Here is a 19,483-nt window from a genome sequence, read left to right as displayed (position 1 = left end):
AGTTCATTTATTCACAAGAACTTCACTTAGCAATTTCTGTTGAAGTTGTTTATGTGTAATCTTATAAGTAAGCATTTTATATTAGGTCTAACAGAAGTTTTTCTGACCTGTCTATAAACTTGATTGAATATATAATTGTAATTTTTTTAATGGCTTTGCCATTGCATTTTTTTCATTATAAGTCCTTCAACAAATTTTGTAAAGGTGCCAAGTCCAGGGAACATGGTGAATGTGATAGAATTTGCGCAAGTGACCACTAGATCATTCGACTTAATTCATGTTAATTACTTTAATATATCCTCACTAATTTTACCCTCCAAATATGGTTCGAAATGGTTTTTGAGCTGAATTAAGCCTTTTTGTGATGTTGTAAGAAACGAAACTTGTACCAACATGTTTAGAAAATTGTTGTAATAGAAAGAGGAAAAACTTTGTTGTAGTCCTATATAAAACAAATTCTCAAAGGTTGGAAGGGAATTGTAAAATTAAATCAAACATTTGCGTTTATTTGAATACAATGTTATAATTTATATGCAATATTATATAATAACAATTACATTGCTCAGACACAGAATAGAGAGGTAATACCTCTCTTTTCTGTGGCTCAGATAAACTTAACTAACTTAAACAGAGTTAGTAGGGAGGAACGCACCAAACTCCAAATGAGTATTGAACACGTGAAAATAATTTTAAAAAACTCGTATGTTCTTATCTGATTCTCCTTTGTTTCCAAATGTTTTGAATAGTTTTCTACGTACCGATTGTTTGGCAAATTTTGTTGTTCTGGTCAGTGTTTTTGACGCGTTTATTTTAGAGTTTGTAGGATTAAAGCCTTATAAAATGCCACACACTTTTTCAAATTTGGAAAATTAGTTTCCAGGACTATAGATTAGTCGCGGTGGTACTATTAGTTGGCCTCCAAGATCTCCAGACCTTACAACACTGGATTATTGTTTGGGGGCTTAAAAAGGAGCTATACAAAGTAAAAGTCGACACTCGAGAGGCGCTAATTTGACGAATAAGAAATGTGATGTGACAGTGTTTCTCAAAGAAAGACATTGAAAATCACTCAAAAAATAACGAGAGCCCTTCGCAGACAAAGTAGAATATGTTTAGAGATTACCTGTAATGGCGGTATTTTTTAACATTAACCTTAACAACGCTATAATTAAAACCATGTTAATGTAGGCAATTTTGTTTGTTTGTAATTATGCTATTTTTTCAAAACAAATGAGAATCTTATAAGAACAGATGGGTTTTAAAAAATTATTTTTACACCTGGAGTTTGATGCGTTCCTCCCAACTCACCCTGTATACCTGAACACAAAGAAACAACAATTGAAGTTTATAATTGTAATTGTCAATTTCCTTTTTATGTAAGTTCAAAAATAGTTTACACCGCGCTGTTCTCGAAGTTAATTTATGAACACAACAAAATTAAATTACTGTTCAAGCTGTAAAATTTTTTGATTAAAACTCTTTTGTTATTGGAATATCCGGGAAATGATAAAACGAAATATCTATGAGAAGTTAAGAACTGAATTATTCATAAAAACTTGATCAGATTATTAAGATGTCTAAAAACATTTTTTTAGACATTTTTTTATAGTGTTCTGTCAAAGACTAGTAGTCTGTGGTTCTCAGCGTTGCCAACCGTACGGTAATTACCGTATTTGTACGGTAAATTGATGCCAAATACGGTATACGGTCCGAAGGGGCTACCGTACGCCAAAATACGGTAATTTCGTAATTTCAATTACGATTTTTTTTTTGAGCTCATTGTAATAGTGGCTTTTGAAATTGTAATGTATCGATAAAAAGAAGTTTTATTTCTGTGTAATAGCACAACATTCTATGTTCATGTAAAATAACAACCTGTAAAAATCAGAAAAAAAAACAGATGATTTTTACAGGTATGGTTTTGGAACTTGCGTTCTTGAAGACTTAAGAATCTTAAGTCTTCAAGAACGCAAGTTCCAAAACCATACCAAATTGTAAGTTGTACAAAGTTATATTATATATATTAAATAGAATTAAAAGTAACCCAGTGTTAATCATTGAAAGACATTATAGAAATATCATTTCAATATTTAACAATATTAATTTCTCGCATATTAATTGATAAATACGCGATTCTGAAAAACAAAATGTCTAGTAGTGATACTGGTAATGACTCAAAATCTGAGACAACGAAGATGACTCACAGGGTGCAGGTAAATATTAATTTTCAAATAATAAATTGTTGCAGAAATCCTTCTATTTAAGTGGTTTTACAGAAATTTAAGAGTTCTTGTATGCAAATGGAAGAATACAGGGCATGGCTGCGACCAGTTGAAAACAACCAATATAGAGCGAGATGTGCGCTATGCAATGCAGAATTCATAAGCGAATTAAGTTATCTGGATTTCTAGCAGAACACAATATTTCGTTTCTTACTATGGACCACTTATCCCCATTACTTTCCAAAATATTTCATGATTCTAAAATTGCTAAAGTTCTAGTATCGAAGTTGATGAAGATGAATTTGTCATAGACGGTTGAAATATAAATTTTTGAAAAGAGGACACATGAATGCAAATCATATTTGTAAGTCTAGTTACTTGAAGTTGTTGAATGAAATTATCAATTCAAATTAGTGTTAAATGCAATAAGATGAAATTGTTTTTCTTTTTTCTAGATGTTACAATGGAATCAGAAGGTTTTACAGAAGCAAGTAGCAGTTCGGCCACCCCCAAACGTAGTGGTAGTAAGCTGAGCCCCTTAACCAACCAGAGAATTGAAAGAATGAAGGCTAAAATCAATTCTTTGAAGTGCAAAATATTTAGGCGTAAAGTTCCCCACTGTTTTTGCAAAGGAAGACCCATCGAGGCTACCAATAGAACAAATATCTCAAGATTGATATGTGAATCAAAACGATACCTTTCCAAAGATGCTCATATTATTTTTGCTAATGAGTTGAAAGCAAACTTTGTTAATAAATTCAACAGAAGATATGATGATGACTTGAAAGAAATGTGCTTGTTAAGTGAATACAAAAAATCAAAAACTAAGAAATCTATGCAATGAATAATGATTCACATTTAAGATTACTTATATATTACTTATTTTTATGTATATATTCTTCTGTACATTTTATTATGTTTATTCAATTGAATTAAAAATTCCACTAATTTGACAAAGCATTTTTTCTTTCTCTCCCTAATCTTTGATTTAGGGCTTAGTTAAATTTTGACAAGTTTAAATTACAATTTGTAGGTTAGGTATGGCCATAGAATAGAAAGAATTGTTTATCTCTTTCTCTATGTACTTCTGTGGTTCTGTGTACGGTAAAAGTGTCCCAAATACGGTAATTTCTCATCCCTGGTACGGTAATCTCAAGATTTTGGGTTGGCAACGCTGGTGGTTCTGTGTTGTATGCATATATACCATAGATAAATTTTTTGTCTATGTTGTTTGTAAACATTTAAACCAATAAGAATATTTCTCATCGTGATTTAAACAGGATTGTGATTGAATATAAAATGTAAAATTTTTCTGTATACGACCATAAGCATAATAATTAATATGTTGCATATGACTGAAAAGCAATTGTTTTTTTGTCATACCAATGATTCAAATCATTACATTAAGTTCTTGTCTGGAAATTTCGTTGGGAATAATGAAGTCCTTGTGTTAGGAAACAGAAAGTTTATGATAAGTGTTCTTCTAGAAGAAGTTATACTCATTTCAAAATATATAAGGAAGCAATGGATTTTCATTCAGAATTTGGTATTACTAGATAGTAATCCAGCATTCAAAGATGTAGTTCAAGCTAGGTTGGATGTGAATGATGGATTAAAAGCCATACACCAATTCACTTATAATCTAATAGAGCCTACAAAACGGAAAAATATTATAGAAGCTATTGATTCAATATCAGTTTCAATACTTTCCCTTGAGACATTTGAAGAAAAAGTTTTGATGAAGCTATGTTATTCAACAAAACAAAGTGTGAATTGCCCAATATTTGAATATTTTCATTGTTTTTTGGATATACAATTGTACATTTTATCGATAAGAATAAAATGTGACTGCTCCAAAAATGTTATTGAAGAAAACATAACACAAATCATTAGGAATTTGGTTCTTTTAACTAGAAAATATTTCGTCAAAGAATTTGGTATTGAAAATTCTTCTTTTTTATGTCCCTGTGTTGAGAATTTTTGGAAGGTGTTATACATAATTTTGGTGGAGAAATTCAATTCTGACATATTTTGGGAGAAGGTCAAAGCTGTTTTAGAAGAAGATGATGCTTTATTCAGTTTATGGCTTCTAAAGGATTTAGTCAACATAAATTTTCCCCAAATTGATGGAAAAATATTTGAACAGATGGTTATGCCAAATTTGGATTTTTTAAGAGATAAATTAATTAATTCTTTGAACACAGCATGTGATATTTCAAAACATTTGAAAATACTCTATAAATTGAACAATAAAATATGGCCTAATGATAAAAAACTTGAATTGTTATTGATAATCTGGGACTACTTCAGTAAACGGCTAAATATTTCATCAAAATATAAATCTGGTATGTACATTAATTGTATTGAGTTCACAGAACATTTGGATATCATTATATTTAGTCCAAGGGATTGTGAAGACGAGTTTGAAATTTTTATTGGTTTACTCAACGACTATTTGTCTCGGCAACCAAGTCACTGGGGTAAAGTTAAATGTAGAATATTTTCACAACTAAGTCCTTTCAAAATTGGAAATTTAGATGAAGTTGGGATATGTAGAGTCTTTCAGTTACTCATAGGTTTGATGCAAATCAATCAAGAAGAGCTGAGCAAAAGAATCGCATCTGTTTTTGGAATTTTGAAAGAAAAAATGGTTACCCTCACAAATCTCAACATATATATATCATTTGTAAGTTTCTAATATTTTATTTTAAGAATATATAGATATTTCAGTCAGCAGATTAGCTTATTGTACTTAAGCTGTGATGCAGTAGGAACCCCATTATCCGGACTAATATTGTCGTTAGGAATTTTGATAATCGAAGAGTAGAGATTATCATACATATTAGCAAAAATTATGCTATAAGTATCTATCGAGAAAAACTTAAAAAACACTCACCAAAATGAAAAATATTCATTAAAAAATAAATAAATAAATTGACTAGTTCTTCTTAAATATTCATAATATATTGATATCATTCTGGTTTGAAGTAATCCGCGATTTTCATTTGCATCTGATTGAAGCAATAACAAAATCGTAGTATATATATATTCTTTTGAGAAAAATTTCTGATCGACCCCTCGTCACATATTGGGGACTCTGGGACGTCCAGATAATCGGGAATCCGAATGACAGGGGTTCGGATAATGGGGTATTTACTATATATAGAAAAAATATCATGAAATGATATTATAATTATTTCTGAAGAAAAACTTTCACGCATTCATGAGATTCAAATTAATGTTATGACTTCAATTTCAGCTCTTCAGAATGGTAAGAGAAAATAGAAGCATAGAAAAAGTAACTGCACCATTGGTCAAAGTATTGCAGGAAGCTTCTGAAAATCAGAATAATTTTCCTATCATCAAAGAATTCTTTAATGGTTTTTATCATATTGTGAAATTTAGTAAATGTATGCAACTTCACCAATGGACACTTGTGGATCAGTGGATTATAAAATATTTAGCCACATGCTATTACTTGGACCTAGAATCTGCATTGAAAACTTTACTTTTCTCAGTAAGGAAAATCAATTCCGAGGATTCATGGTCATATTGGGAAGGTCCCCTCAAAAAGAACATATATCCTGTTTTGAAACAAATTGGTAATAATTCATCTTGTTCTCCTTTGGTGGGAGAACTGGCTGCAGAAATAAGCAAACATTCACCTGATATACTCAATGATGCATTTGGTTTTTTCACGGCTGAAGCTGTAAATTACAAAGTGACTGAAAATTATCTTTGTACGATTTTGAAGGATTATCCAACAGAAGTTTCCTTAACACAAATTCAAGAGAAAACTGTTGTTCAATGTTGGTTAAGAATATGCTTGTACTCAACTCAGAACTATGAAGAAATAACTTCTAATGTTTTGAAGTTGGAAAGTATACCTCTGTGTATTAAAAATGGAATTAATAATTTTTCAGATCCTTTCGTAAATTTCATAGAAATTTTAGGCACTAATAAAAATTTATTTTTGAATTCACCAGTTTTGAGTAGATTTTGTGAGATGTGTTTCGAAAATCTCGATCAAAGCTTAATAATACATCTACCTCAAATAAAGAATGAAATGGTCATTCTTAGAATATACACTTGTTTATCGATAGCGCTATTGCAGTGCAATACTTTATTATATGATAGGCACAAGACCTCCAGTCCGGCAATCAAATTAATATCCTGCTTGCTCTTTCCAACAGAGTTTGTGATGGGTAAAATTTCTCATCCTTTTCTGGATGCAATTAGAAAAACTTGGCATTTATATTTTGAAGGAGTGCTTAAATTGGGTCAAAATGATGATTTCTATGTACAAAGAACATTACGAGACTTAATTTCAAAATATATTCCCTATTACTCAGTGGCAGAGTCTCCAATTTATTTATGCTTAATTCGAGAGAGTAGTGCTAGAGTCATATTAGAAAAGGTCAGTACCATTTATTTCAAACATCCAACAAAAGAAAGTGAGGTGAATGTATCAAAAGCTCTTAAATTATTGAATGAATATGTGAAATGCAGTACATCAATTAGTTTATTGAAAATTGTTGTTAGAGAAACTCTGTTTGGTTTATGTGAAGTGTATATTTTTCATAGTCAAAGAAACATGGCACTAAGTATCATCATGTATATAGTTACTTGCAATTTTTATGATCAATTGAAGGAAGAAGTTGTTAAAAGCCTGCTTCTTTTAACTGAAAAACACTTGGCATTCAATTCTAAAATTTATTTCAACTTAGTTAATATTTTGGCAAAAACGATACCAACTGAAATTTCAATTCTAAAGGAAAATATTGTAGAAAAAATTAAAAGTATTGAAAGGATAAGGGGAATAGGTTACGATGATAACTTGAGGAGTTATCTCAACAACTTGAATGCTTTATTGAATTGTTGAATCCTTCTTTTAGGAGAGTAAAATTTTGTAATCGATTGTTATATTTATTATATTTTTGTGTGATATAGTATATACTGTACATTTTTTTATATGAATAAATTTTTTTTTAAAATAACCCTTTTTTTAGGATGAGTGCAATAACAGCTGAAGAAAATAATATTTTAATTTCAAATATTTCAACTCAAAATACAATCCTACATACAATTTCATGATTGAAAATTCAATTTCAACAAAATTCATATATATCTCAGAAAATCTGCACTTTTGGAAATCTTTATCACAAATTATAGAAAACTACATTTTTAGAATGTAATTCAAATAAAAAATATATTATTAAAGCTGAAGTATTATATTTCTAAACAATTAGAAAGTTTCTATAGCCTCTGACGCAGCAGCGTCTGATTGTTGTAAAGGAACTTCATTGTTACCTCCAAGGTATACATTTTTAGAGGTTTCTGACACGTTTTCATTCAATATTGGTTCTAATGGCAAGGGTTCCATTTCATCTACCATTATGCCACCTTGCAAATGGTATCTTTCAGCTAATTCATACAGGGATTCTGTCATTCCAAGAACACTATTTATAGGCAAACCTGTAGTTTCATTAGTGAATGTCTCATAAACATTTTCTTCAAATTTTCTTTTCTTATAGGTTGGTGTTTGCAATACTTCTAATTTCTTTTTGGGCTTACGGCCTCTTTTCTTTGCTGGTTCTCCATTGGCTTTTAATTTAAATGTTTTTTCTTTTTTGCTAATATTTGATACCTCCTCAGACTCTTTTTTTTCAATTTTGATCTCTGTTTTTTCAATAATAGTATCATAATCAATTCTACTTTTATTTACAAGAACATCAGCTCTTATAACATCTTCAAAGTCGATCATATCAGCCGAACTTTGTTTATCTTTAGGAATTTCTGGTTCTAGTTCCCTATCTTTACATTTAGTTATTATGCAATTTGAAATACCGCCGTTGTCCACAGCTTTCAAGCTTTTAGATGAAGTTTTCGATTTGTTATCTAGTGCTGATTTTTTTTTTGTCCCATTATTCAAACCGAAGTCATCATCATCAGAACGTAATACTTCGCTACCAGAAACGACATTGGTATCATAGTCTTCAACGATATCATAATCAAAGTCTTTGGCGAAATTTGCTTCTTTCCTTTGTCGTAAGCTATATTTTTTGGGTTGAGCTTCAGACATGGATTCTTCCTCATAAAAATCATCACTATCGCTTTCATCACTGGACGTTTGCGAATTTTTTTTGTGAAATCGCCTTTTAACCATTATTTTTCAAATATTTTTTGTATTGTTGTTAAAAATGGCTACTTCAAGGTTAATGATTTTTTGTTTATTTTTTTCATTGTTTTCTATGGAATCAATCAATTAGTACACAGAATATCAATAAATTGTTTTTGGAAATTACTTTCACTGGCATCTAGACGGAGTGAAAGGTTGAGCATAGGTGTCTCTGCTCCGGTTATCATCTACTGAACGTTGAATGAATCACTTATTTTTTATTTATTAGACTTGTAGAACAGTGCAGACGGTGTGATTTGCCTTCTAGTCTTTGATTAATACGTTTGATCAATCTATGGTTTAAACAGAAAAATAGAATTATGTCAAAATGTTACAAAAATATATGCTGATTTGAATGCTCTATCAATCTGGAAATTAAGAATGAATATCTATTAATTTTCAATGCTTCTTAATTCTGACTGAATATTTTTTCCGTTTTCATGTTATTGGAGGAATGACAATGTAATTAAATGTATTAAGTTCATCTCTGAACTTTGAAAACATCTGAAGAATAATGAATCCTATGTACGATTTCATACAACGAAACAGAGTGCTTGCCAAAATAGAAAAAGCCTATCAGTCTAAAGCATCTAATTTAGAATTAGATGATTTTGATCTAAGTTACTTCCCAGAAAATTTGTTGAATTGTACTGAACTAACTTCCTTAAATTTAGCACATAACAGACTGACATCATTACCTGGACAATTATTTCAACTCAAAAATATAAAGAAATTGAGTCTCCAATATAATTCTTTGGATACATTTCCTGCAGTACTGAAAGAACTCATACACTTGAAGGATTTGAACATAGGTCATAACCCAATTAGATCTCTCACGTTTATAGGGGAACTTGTTGGTTTAGAGGTTTTATGGTGTAACAGTTGCTGTTTACTATCACTACCAGAAGAAATTGGCAATTTAGTAAATCTGAATACCTTAGGAGCAAGGCATAATCAACTGTCAAGTTTGCCAAAATCTATTTGTAACTTGAAAAAATTAAGGTTCATTGTCTTATTGGTGGTTATTAAAGACTTAAATCAAATATTTTTTAGGTGGCTCACTCTTGAAGATAATAAACTACATTTGATACCTAAGAAGTTCGAATATTTACAAGAGTTAATACATTTAAATTTGAATAAAAATAATTTCAGTTATATTCCTCTTCAAGTAATGAAATTAAAAAATTTACGATATTTGCATCTTCAAAGTAATGAGATTTACACTTTGCCAGATACGTTAATTAATAATATGAATTATGTCAAGATAAACCTATTGCAGAACCCATTATCTTATTCAGAAGATCTGAATAAAGTAAGATAAGAGAATTTTTGTGTTCAGATTTATAAGTATATTATATAAACATTCAATTTATTTTAGTTATTTCCCAATTTAATTTTGCCTGGTATAGAATTACAAAATGGTACAGATGATCTACCATTGGATTCTGATAGCAGCACTGAAGATTGGGAAAACAGCTATGGGAGTTCAGAACTGAATTATTCATTATCAGAATCTGATAGTGATGAAGAAGAAGTCCTAGTTGAAATACCTAAACTGTCCAAGTATCTGGTGACCTTTTGAAAAAAGCCTTTTATTATAAGGAACTTGTGATTAACACAATATGGTGTTTATTAGAATATTTTTTCATTATTAAAACATTTTTTGTGGATCCTCCATGGTTCAAGTAACTTTTAGACTTAGGTTTGATAAAATATATTGATTTTCATTTGTGAGATATTATTCGTGACCTCCTAAGAACACATACATATTAGGCATGTTTTCAAAAATAACAATAAAAAGAAAATAATTTAATGTAAACCTCAAACTACATTCAGTGTTTGAATTTTCTATTGAAGTTTTTATATTTTAGTGATATATTTCTATGTTCTTGGAAAGTTCTCCTGCAATGATTTTTCAAAGAAATTCTACAATTTACCGTTGGAGAAAACTTGGCAAACAAATTTATTATATTCATTGCGATCAACAATTGGATCAGTATTATATAAAAATGTTTCTGCAACTTTTCAACTAAAGAAGCTGATTGCTTGATATTCAATTCAATTGGTTGTTTTGTGATACTTGAACCTCTAGCGACAAATATTCAACTTTTTGAACTGTTAAATGCAACAGATTTTATAATGGTTTGAACAATAAAATATACAAAATTGATACTAATGTATTTGATGGGTTCAGTCATTACTTGATGGGAATTCATTACAGATAAAATAAAACAAATACGAAATGTATCTTGAAGAAGCTACAGTCTTGGAGAAACAATCATCAACATCAAAATGTTAGTGGAAATTACTTTGTTTTATTTTATTAATACTTTGTGTTTGAATATGGATGAATTAAGACTATTATTGCACGCAATAATTTAATTCGAGCTTTTTCAATAATATAAGATTTTATTGAAAATTAATCGGGCTTGTTCTTTTTTTGCGGTGGTTCTTCACTTGAACTATCATTAAAAATTTTTTTCGGTTGCGTCTTCTCATATGCAGGTGTAATCCAATATGGATTTTCTTCGGCATCTTTAGCATACTTTAAGATTGCTTCTCTAGGATCCTGATCATCGTTAACCCTTTTACTCATTCCAAGATTTCTTATAACGTAACTGCTCAAAGTACTTCCGCTAGAAGCCACTCTTCCACCTTGCCCTGATGTGATTGGTAGATCTGGTCTTCGAGACTTCACAGGATCCAATCTGTCCTTTTCCATTTGTTTTCGACTAGTTTTTCTCCTTTCTTGACGGAACAAGGGTAAGGCGTGAGGAGTCAATACTTGCTGTGTACTGACAATCTCAGAATGTTGGGTTTTTCTATGCATTTTAGCTGCACAGAGTGTGGCACCTCGAAGGGACACTTTTTCATCATAATAACATTTAACCATACCATTTCCAGTACCAACAAATATCTGGTTCAGTTTGGGGTGCCATGCTAGCTTAATGGTATGGGAATTTGTTACAGGGATTTTCTTAATCAGATTGAGTTCAGGAATGCTGTAAAATAATATGTTGCCCATATTTTCTCCTGAAAAGATCAAAACTGATTAGAAATTAAAATAAAACATGGATCATTCGATAAATGAAAAAACATTTTTTTTTTGTTAACAAAAATAATAGAGTTTAAGAAATGCCACCTAAGTAAACGATAAATCTAACATATATGCAGACGCATTAGTCAGGATTCACATCAGCCTTGATAATGACATAACGTTTCACAGACACGTTAAAAATCAATCAACGTAATCGAAGAACATACAAATCAGGCCAATGAGTTACGAATTGCAGATTTATGGCTAAGATCATATTATTTTCTGTGGAAGAATGAATCCAATAAGTATCATTTTACTCACAGAAAATTACATAAAAGTGCAGACAAATTAGATAAATGTAGTTCAATCTAGACTTCAATTCTTATTAATAACAATCTGTGAATGTAACGCATACAGAGTCAGTACTGCAGCTCTCTAATTCTAATAGCATGCAGAATTAAACTAACAAGATTAGTTTTTCCTCCATCACCAAATTGAAGAAATGCTATTTCTGTTTCACATAGCAAAATTTTTTGGCTATATTCACTCAGTCATCATTGAATTAGTGATGGCATTCTTGGTAGACAAATTGATTATTTATGCAGTTCTCATTTTGCACCAAATTTGGATATAGTAAGTGCTTTCGAGTCAGATGCTCGTCATCCCGGGGCTCAGCGCACTAGAGCCTTACGCCCTTGCTATGATTGGAACAGGCCAAAAGCAAACTGTCAAATTAAACATAAACAAACCTGTGTTCAATAGCTGTTTCGTACTTTATGCGAAATAATAAGAGAGATAGAGTAAAGTATACTTTATCCTAGAGATATCTTTAAACAGAATAATCAGGTGAATTGACATCCGAGACTCTTGAAGGCTCTACAGGGTGTTTCCTAAACATGCGGCAAAAATTCAGGGGGTTGTTCCTTGGACTATTATAAGAATATTTTGTCCTTTGATGATTTTTGAAAAACCTATTTGTTTCGAAGATATAGGGAAACAAAATTTCAGATAATAACATTTTATTATGAAAAATTATATGAAAATTCAACTCAACCTACAAAAACTGTTGAAAATGACCACCTCTAGCCAGCATACAAGCATCCAATCTTCTCCTCATTGACTGCCGAACCCTTTCAAAAACACCAGGATCATTTCTTATTAAGTTACACCCAGCAAACGAATTCAAATGAAAACCGTGTTTAATCTGTATTCCTTTACCATCTGCACTTATCAATTTTTAGTCAAAAAACTGGCCGTTTTTAGTAATTGGAATGTTGTTAAACAAATTTAAAAATAAATTGTACCTACTCAGTAAACACAGTGCGGTACGCATTTTTATTTAAACTATTATTAATTTTAAAAATATGAAAAATGTTGTTCGCCCTGTATCTTCGAAACAAAGAAGTTTTTCAAAAATCATCCAAGGACAAAACATGCTTAAAATAGTCCAAGGAACAACCCCCTGAATTTTTGCCGCATGTTTAGGAAACACCCTGTATATCTAGACTTATTACTGGAGCTTACTCTTGATTTGTATAGTTGAATATTCATTAGTACCTGATTGTATTGGAATACCATCCATTTGTATCGAGACACCTAATATGATTGTTTCAAAGGCAACGAACTTCAATATTGTGATATTAATCATTAATGTGAAAATTCTACAAAAAAATATATTTTTAAAAATTTTGCACAGGTATTTAATGAGTGATAAGTAGCTGCAAAATTTTAGAAGACAGAAGAGTATCTGCATAAAATGAATATTTTTTTCCAGAAATAGTACGAATTTATCAATAATATTTATTCTATTCTGTAAAAAATGAGACATTAAAGGAAGTTTATTGTCAGATTTTACAAAATCATTATATTTAATCAAAGAAACAATTAATGTAAGTGTACACGCAGAATAATGTCCAAAACATTAATTTTGAGAGAAATCTAAATGAGTTTTGAGTAAATTTCTGAAATATATATTTGGTAATAGATGATTTTAAACCTTTGAAGATCATTTATAGATAATTTTTAAAGAATTAACATTACTCCTGAAATGCTACAGCATGTAAAATTACTTTGATAAGAAATGAACTTTAAAGGTTCTGCTTGTACTCACCCGATATGTGAATGAAATAAAATGATCATACCTTTATCAAGTGAGTGACTGGTAACTGCTATCTTATCATTAGGGCTGAAAATGGCATCTGTCGTATCATATCTAGTATATAGATCCCCTACTTCTTTCGTACATGTTTTCATAGCTCTTATATCCCATAACTTCATAGTGGAATCCAGGCTTCTTGTGAGCAAATAATTACCAATGTGGGAGAATCTGATGCTTGATATTTCTGAAGGTAAATGAGCTTTACGAAGTTGGGTAGCAGGAGCAATTGAGCTCTTTCTTAAGTCCCAAAGTTGAATCGAACCATCAGCACAGCCACAACCTAAGACAAACAAAATTTCATTACAATCTATTGTTGAATTGGGGATACTTTCCCTTATCATTACAGATTTATATCCAAAAATGCAGTTCTACATTTTAATTTATCAAACGATAGCATTTAATAATATTTCCTAATTTATAGTACCTACCTATAATTTTACCCTCACGATTATAGGTAATAGAAGTAGGAGTTACTTTTAGGCCATTCTGACCTCTACACTTAATAACAGTCTTGTGATTTTTCCCTCCATTATAAAAGTCCCAGGTTCTCACTGTGCCGTCAGCACTACTTGTCATAAACTCTTCCTTTATAACTGGATTCCAACCACCACCAAATAGTCCAGCAGTATGTCCTTTAGTCCTAGCTTGATCTGTTATATACATGTCTCCTTTCACAGTTTCCAATTTCTCAAAGCCATCCCTGTCTAAAACCTACAAAATAATCAAGTAGAATATTTTTAATTTAAATTATATTTGACTGAACTTACTTTAGCTTGAGATGCTCCAGATATAACTAGAAGCAAATCACCAGTACCTGAATAATATAAACCTCTGATAGGATGATTTTCAGCTGGTTGCAAAGTTCTGAAACTTCTCAGATTTGAATCCATTCCAGCAAAATCCCAGAAACTAACATCATAATCAACAGAACCTGAAAAAAACTATAATAATTTCAATTGCTAAAGTAATAGTTGCAAATAATAGATGAAGACATTTCATACTAATTTAAACTCATTTCCTTCTTTATTTCTACCTTAATTTGTTATCTATCTTGGAAACTATTGAGAAGACCATTACTAATCTTATTTAATAGATATTCAAGAAACATACCCGTGGCGAGTCGAGCACCACTAGGATCCAGATTAAGTGCAGTAACAGCTTTATTTCCATGAATCATAGTTGCTTCTTGGGAGTGAGGAATGAAAACTTGTGAATCTTCGGCATCACTTTCTGAATCACTTTCTTTTTCCAATGCACCTTTTTCTGAAGTTGAGTTTTCTGAATAGGAGAAATAATTTATTATTAAATATTATACTCTTCAATCAAAAAAATTAAGAGAAAATTAACTGACCTAAATCAGTTGGCACTGGAGGTCCAATAAGATCATCATCATCATCATCATCACTTTCTTCTTCAACAGGAGTTTGGGGAATTTCTGCTTTTGTGGATTTAATCATCTGTTCCATCAATTCCTGACAAAGGACCCCGCACGTTTAGTACGGGAAATGGCTTTCCGTGAATTTGGCTGAATTTTTGATATGTTGTAGTTCTTGATGAACTGATCAGAAAAGTCTTTAGCCACGAAGCTCAAAAATGGACAGTTTTCGAGATATGGAGCTTTGAAAATGGATTTTTTGCAATTTTTGGGGTTTTTGCTCATCAATTGGGGAGCTCTCATTTCTGGTTTTGATGGAATTTGGATGTTCGGCGGCCAGAACCCGACTGAGAAATGATCTACCCTGGTTATATTAGGCACCGCCATCGATAATTTTTTATACACTGCTCCACATTGGCTATGAAATGAGATACAAAATCCAAGATCTTCCATACATCTTTTCATGCCACACAGAATGATTCACATGACCGAGAAACGACATATTGTGAGATTTTTTTAAGACAGGCCATAATAACTGAATCCTCATATATCTGATGTCCAACAATATCGAATATGTTAGCCAAAATGTTCATAACCAGGCACCGCTAGCTGTAATGGGGGAAAATGGGAAAATCATAATCATATATCCTCAGGGATAACAATTGTGATCACTATTGATCTCATTTACATATGATATGTGATTTGTTTCTCACAAATCTCGATAATCTGACAATGGGGTGCCAAGACATTTTCCTCAGAATGTCTCGAAATTGATGATAGCATCTCACAGACAAACGAATCCGTGAAAATGTCTGCAGTTTTGATACAATACAGTACTATCTGGGTAGAATATAGAAGTCCAAGTGTTGGAAGCTAACTATGAATGGAACTTCCGATATTAACCCACGAATTCTTGAAAATAATTTTTTTTTTCTATGAACTTTTTGAACTTCACACATACGAATGAATATTATCTAATAATATGATCGTTGGCTAAATGAACGAGTAGATCAATCAAAAACAATATAATAATGAGAATAACATTCATAATAATAATAATGATAATTTTGCCCTCGATTCGATTCATAATATTCTAAATGATTTCTTGCGATTGCTAATATAATTTCAAATTGTTTTTTGTTTATTATCATTATTGTTATTATTATTATGAATGTCACTCTCATTATTATATTGTTTTTGATTGATCTACTCATTCATTTAGCCAACGATCATATTATTAGATAGTATTCATTCGTATGTGTGAAGTTCAAAAAGTTCATAGAAAAAAAAATTATTTTCAAGAATTCGTGGGTTAATATCGGATGTTCCATTCATAGTTAGCTTCCAACACTTGGACTTCTATATTCTACGCGTATAGTACTATATTGCATCAAAACTGCAGACATTTTCACGGATTCGTTTGTCTGTGAGATGCTATCATCAATTTCGAGACATTCCAAGGAAAATGTCTTGGCACCCCATTGTCAGATTATCGAGATTTGTGAGAAACAAATCACATATCATATGTAAATGAGATCAATAGTGATCACAATTGTTATCCCTGAGGAAATATGATTATGATTTTCCCATTTTCCCCCATTACAGCTCGCGATGCCTGGTTATGAACATTTCGGCTAACATATTTGATATTATTGGACATCAGATATATGAGGATTCAGATATTATGGCCTGTCTTAAAAAAATCTCACAATATGTCGTTTCTCGGTCATGTGAATTATTCTGGCGTCATCTTGTGGCTTGAAAAGATGTATGGAAGATCTTGGATTTTATATCTCATTTCATAGCCAATGTGGAGCAGTGTATAAAAAATTATCGATGGCGGTGCCTAATATAACCAAGGTAGATCATTTCTCAGTCGGGTTCTGGCCGCCGAACATCCAAATTCCATCAGAACCAGAAATGAGAGCTCCCCGATTGATGAGCAAAAACCCCAAAAATTGCAAAAAATCCATTTTCAAAGCTCCATATCTCGAAAACTGTCCATTTTTGAGCTTTGTGGCTAAGGACTTTTCTGATCAGTTCATCAAGAACTACAACATATCAAAAATTCAGCCAAATTCACGGAAAGCCATTTTCCGTACTAAACGTGCGGGGTCCTTTATAGGGGAATATAGTACAGAAAAGGTCAACTTTGAATGAAAATCAAAAATCATAAGTATATATTTATCGGCGAATTTATATATGTATTATGAATCTATCAGTTGATTAGCGTTAAACAATCAATATCATCTAAAAGTTCTTATTGTAATTATTATGATTTCAACTTTTTGTAATTACATACCTGTACGTCGAAACTCTTCGCTTTTTTTCCGAAAGATGTTATTCCCATCAGATTCTGGATTTTTTCCCTTTCTTTTTCCACCTCATCATCTAGGTGTTGTATTTCTTCTACATTGAATGATGAAACTTGACCTATTGAGCCGCTGGCTTCTATTTTCTGAGAGTTTTCTCCAAAATTGGCACTTATTTTGCCAAAAGTTATTTTTCCTTTATTCATTATGCTTCTTGAATCACTATGTTTTTTTGAAAAAAAGAATGTATATACATATGTGTTCTGTCATTCTGTGTTTTGAATTAAATTTGCTTTTGACTTTTGAGTCACAGACATAAAGATTAACGTATAGTCACAGAATTATGCAGTATAGGCCATAGAAATATTATATTACTGAATATATTATATTTCTATGGTATAGGCATAGACAATGGAGGGTAGAGCTTAAGATTGTTCATATACACCATATATGGTGTACTCACTAATTAGATTGTGTTCAAAATAAATCTGCCGACTCGACTTAGCACGGGCCCCTTTTCTGTTTTCTTCTTCAAGGTGAGGCTATACAAAGGTTTGACCAATCAAAGGCATCATTTAAAATTTTCATTTGTTTTGTCAAAAGTCGTCGATCTCGTGATCTATTGTAGATTTAACCTCAAAATACGACATTGATAGAAAGACGATGTGAGCGCCATAGGAAATCAAGTGATAAGGGACCAATACCATTGAAATTCAAGAAAGCTGATCGCTTCAAAAGTCGCTACTTTAATAAGGTTCTTCAAGAGTAAATGAGCAAACTAGAGACATCTTAGTAGCGATGAGGAGAATAATCTTTCCGTTTTAAGTGTGCGTTGAACTGACCTAAATTGACTCTGAATCAAAAAAGTAGCTATTTTTTTATTCGAGGCCATTTTATATTTATGAAGATTATTTCTTGACTCCGATTCTTGATATCAGAAAGAATTCCACATATACTTTACAGTTGGTCTATTCTTTATAATCTTCCCCTTTTTATGTTTTCATGTTCTTTGCCCAATCTTTCAAAATATCTTCAGTTTTGTGATTGGTGTCGACTCCCTCAATTCGTATTGTCGATGTTCGCAAAATTTGCGATTTATTTTTACTTCGATGTATTGTGAGGAATTACTGACTGGATTACACCCTCAATTTTTTTTTGGTTTCAAAAAACCAATTCATTTTCGGACACACGATTGATACAATTTGACGTATTCATAGTAATCTCAGATGCACAGGCTGATTGAAGTAAGTACCATGCGGAATAGTCGGCGACTATCATGCACCATGCAAATAATAGCTAATATCTCGTGTTCATTGGTCAATTCAAACAGGAAACGAAAGTGTGATTGGTTGATAACTGAAATTTAACAGACGAAAGAAATAATCATAGTATTTTTCCTCGACATCACACCGGCGTATGGTTCTGCCCATTTCGATCTTCTGGAGTATTTTAAGAACTTTGCTTTTGCATAGGAGCATTTTCCTTTCAGATCCTTATAACAAGATATTAAATTAATTTCACGGCATTCGGACAATTTTTCAACTTTTAACGTGTGTATATTAACATATTAAATTAATTTCTCGACATTCAGACAGTTTTTAAACTCTGGAAAAAGTTCCTCCCCGAGTGGGATTCAAACCTCTTTTTCCAGAGTTGAAAAATTGTCTGAATGTCGTGAATATAATTTAATATGTTAATATACACACGTTAAACACCATAATTCATCTTATAACAAGAGTCTGTTGTCACGAATGGTTGACGCTGATTGGTTGAATGTTACGGGACAACCTGTCTAATCTATAGACCTTGGCCAATGGCGATATGGATACCAGATGACGCGTTACCCCCACCCTTAAACCTAAGTTCCAAGACAACCTGAGTAATCTATTAACAGACACATTATCATCCTTATTTACTTTTTGTTCTACCCTCCATACTTGGTACTAACGAGAAAGAAATGGTATGGTACTGGCGGTGCCTTCTGTGCCCTTGGTCTTGGACTTATTACCTTGTTACTTGTTACCTGTATAGATTAGGAAAGTTATGTTAGAAATTTATATTCTTCATGAAAATAAAGTTACTTTGATAGATTTGCAATTAATATATAAGACAATCTGATGAAAATAAAAACACACACAATTATGTGTTCTCCTTATAGATTAAATTAACCAATGTTTATATTATGCACACTATATATGCGC

General features: G+C 31.5%; 5 protein-coding genes across 6 annotated transcripts; 3 read left to right on the top strand and 2 right to left on the bottom strand.

The window, feature by feature from the left end:
- The first annotated feature begins 2,009 nt into the window (after positions 1-2,009).
- Positions 2,010-3,341, top strand: LOC123672906. 2 transcript variants are annotated; one of them, XM_045607240.1, is made up of 3 exons: positions 2,010-2,213; positions 2,277-2,586; positions 2,678-3,341. In XM_045607240.1, the coding sequence occupies exons 2-3, from the start codon at positions 2,568-2,570 to the stop codon at positions 3,064-3,066; spliced, it is 408 nt and encodes a 135-aa protein (XP_045463196.1). In that variant the 5' UTR covers positions 2,010-2,213; positions 2,277-2,567; the 3' UTR covers positions 3,067-3,341. The 2 variants fall into 2 exon arrangements, with proteins under 2 accessions (XP_045463196.1, XP_045463197.1); XM_045607241.1 differs by having other exon boundaries at positions 2,010-2,586.
- A 74-nt stretch (positions 3,342-3,415) lies between these two features.
- Positions 3,416-7,253, top strand: LOC123672902. The gene is made up of 2 exons (XM_045607235.1): positions 3,416-4,908; positions 5,482-7,253. Exons 1-2 carry the CDS (start codon positions 3,565-3,567, stop codon positions 7,102-7,104), a joined length of 2,967 nt encoding a protein of 988 aa, XP_045463191.1. The 5' UTR covers positions 3,416-3,564; the 3' UTR covers positions 7,105-7,253.
- On the bottom strand, positions 7,250-8,537 carry LOC123672905. The gene has a single exon (XM_045607239.1). It carries the CDS (start codon positions 8,386-8,388, stop codon positions 7,468-7,470), a length of 921 nt encoding a protein of 306 aa, XP_045463195.1. The 5' UTR covers positions 8,389-8,537; the 3' UTR covers positions 7,250-7,467.
- Positions 8,538-8,625: 88 nt separating this feature from the next.
- LOC123672904 (leucine-rich repeat protein soc-2 homolog) lies at positions 8,626-10,131 on the top strand. Its single transcript, XM_045607237.1, has 3 exons — positions 8,626-9,402; positions 9,454-9,712; positions 9,779-10,131. Exons 1-3 carry the CDS (start codon positions 8,915-8,917, stop codon positions 9,980-9,982), a joined length of 951 nt encoding a protein of 316 aa, XP_045463193.1. The 5' UTR covers positions 8,626-8,914; the 3' UTR covers positions 9,983-10,131.
- Positions 10,132-10,764: 633 nt separating this feature from the next.
- On the bottom strand, positions 10,765-17,583 carry LOC123672903 (gastrulation defective protein 1 homolog). The gene is made up of 7 exons (XM_045607236.1): positions 17,273-17,583; positions 14,947-15,067; positions 14,706-14,873; positions 14,363-14,526; positions 14,024-14,306; positions 13,579-13,875; positions 10,765-11,433 (listed from the first exon to the last, which is right to left on the bottom strand). Exons 1-7 carry the CDS (start codon positions 17,486-17,488, stop codon positions 10,820-10,822), a joined length of 1,863 nt encoding a protein of 620 aa, XP_045463192.1. The 5' UTR covers positions 17,489-17,583; the 3' UTR covers positions 10,765-10,819.
- Positions 17,584-19,483: the final 1,900 nt, after the last annotated feature.

The sequence above is a fragment of the Harmonia axyridis genome, chromosome 2, assembly GCF_914767665.1.
Source record: "Harmonia axyridis chromosome 2, icHarAxyr1.1, whole genome shotgun sequence".
Classification (NCBI taxonomy): domain Eukaryota; kingdom Metazoa; phylum Arthropoda; class Insecta; order Coleoptera; family Coccinellidae; genus Harmonia; species Harmonia axyridis.
Note: the sequence above shows the minus strand (reverse complement) of the source record. Positions and strands in the feature narration are given on the sequence as shown.

Excerpts from the sequence above, each read along its gene's own strand:
- LOC123672902 (XM_045607235.1), top strand. The coding sequence starts at position 3,565 with ATGTTGCATATGACTGAAAAGCAATTGTTTTTTTGTCATACCAATGAT. Across the intron at positions 4,909-5,481 it reads TCAACATATATATATCATTT|CTCTTCAGAATGGTAAGAGA; the intron begins GTAAGTTTCTAA and ends CTTCAATTTCAG.
- LOC123672904 (XM_045607237.1), top strand. The coding sequence starts at position 8,915 with ATGAATCCTATGTACGATTTCATACAACGAAACAGAGTGCTTGCCAAA. Across the intron at positions 9,403-9,453 it reads TGTAACTTGAAAAAATTAAG|GTGGCTCACTCTTGAAGATA; the intron begins GTTCATTGTCTT and ends AATATTTTTTAG. Across the intron at positions 9,713-9,778 it reads ATTCAGAAGATCTGAATAAA|TTATTTCCCAATTTAATTTT; the intron begins GTAAGATAAGAG and ends AATTTATTTTAG.
- LOC123672903 (XM_045607236.1), bottom strand. The coding sequence starts at position 17,488 with ATGAATAAAGGAAAAATAACTTTTGGCAAAATAAGTGCCAATTTTGGA. Across the intron at positions 15,068-17,272 it reads CGAAGAGTTTCGACGTACAG|GAATTGATGGAACAGATGAT; the intron begins GTATGTAATTAC and ends GTCCTTTGTCAG. Across the intron at positions 14,527-14,705 it reads TGGTGCTCGACTCGCCACGG|GTTCTGTTGATTATGATGTT; the intron begins GTATGTTTCTTG and ends AGTTTTTTTCAG.
- LOC123672905 (XM_045607239.1), bottom strand. The coding sequence starts at position 8,388 with ATGGTTAAAAGGCGATTTCACAAAAAAAATTCGCAAACGTCCAGTGAT.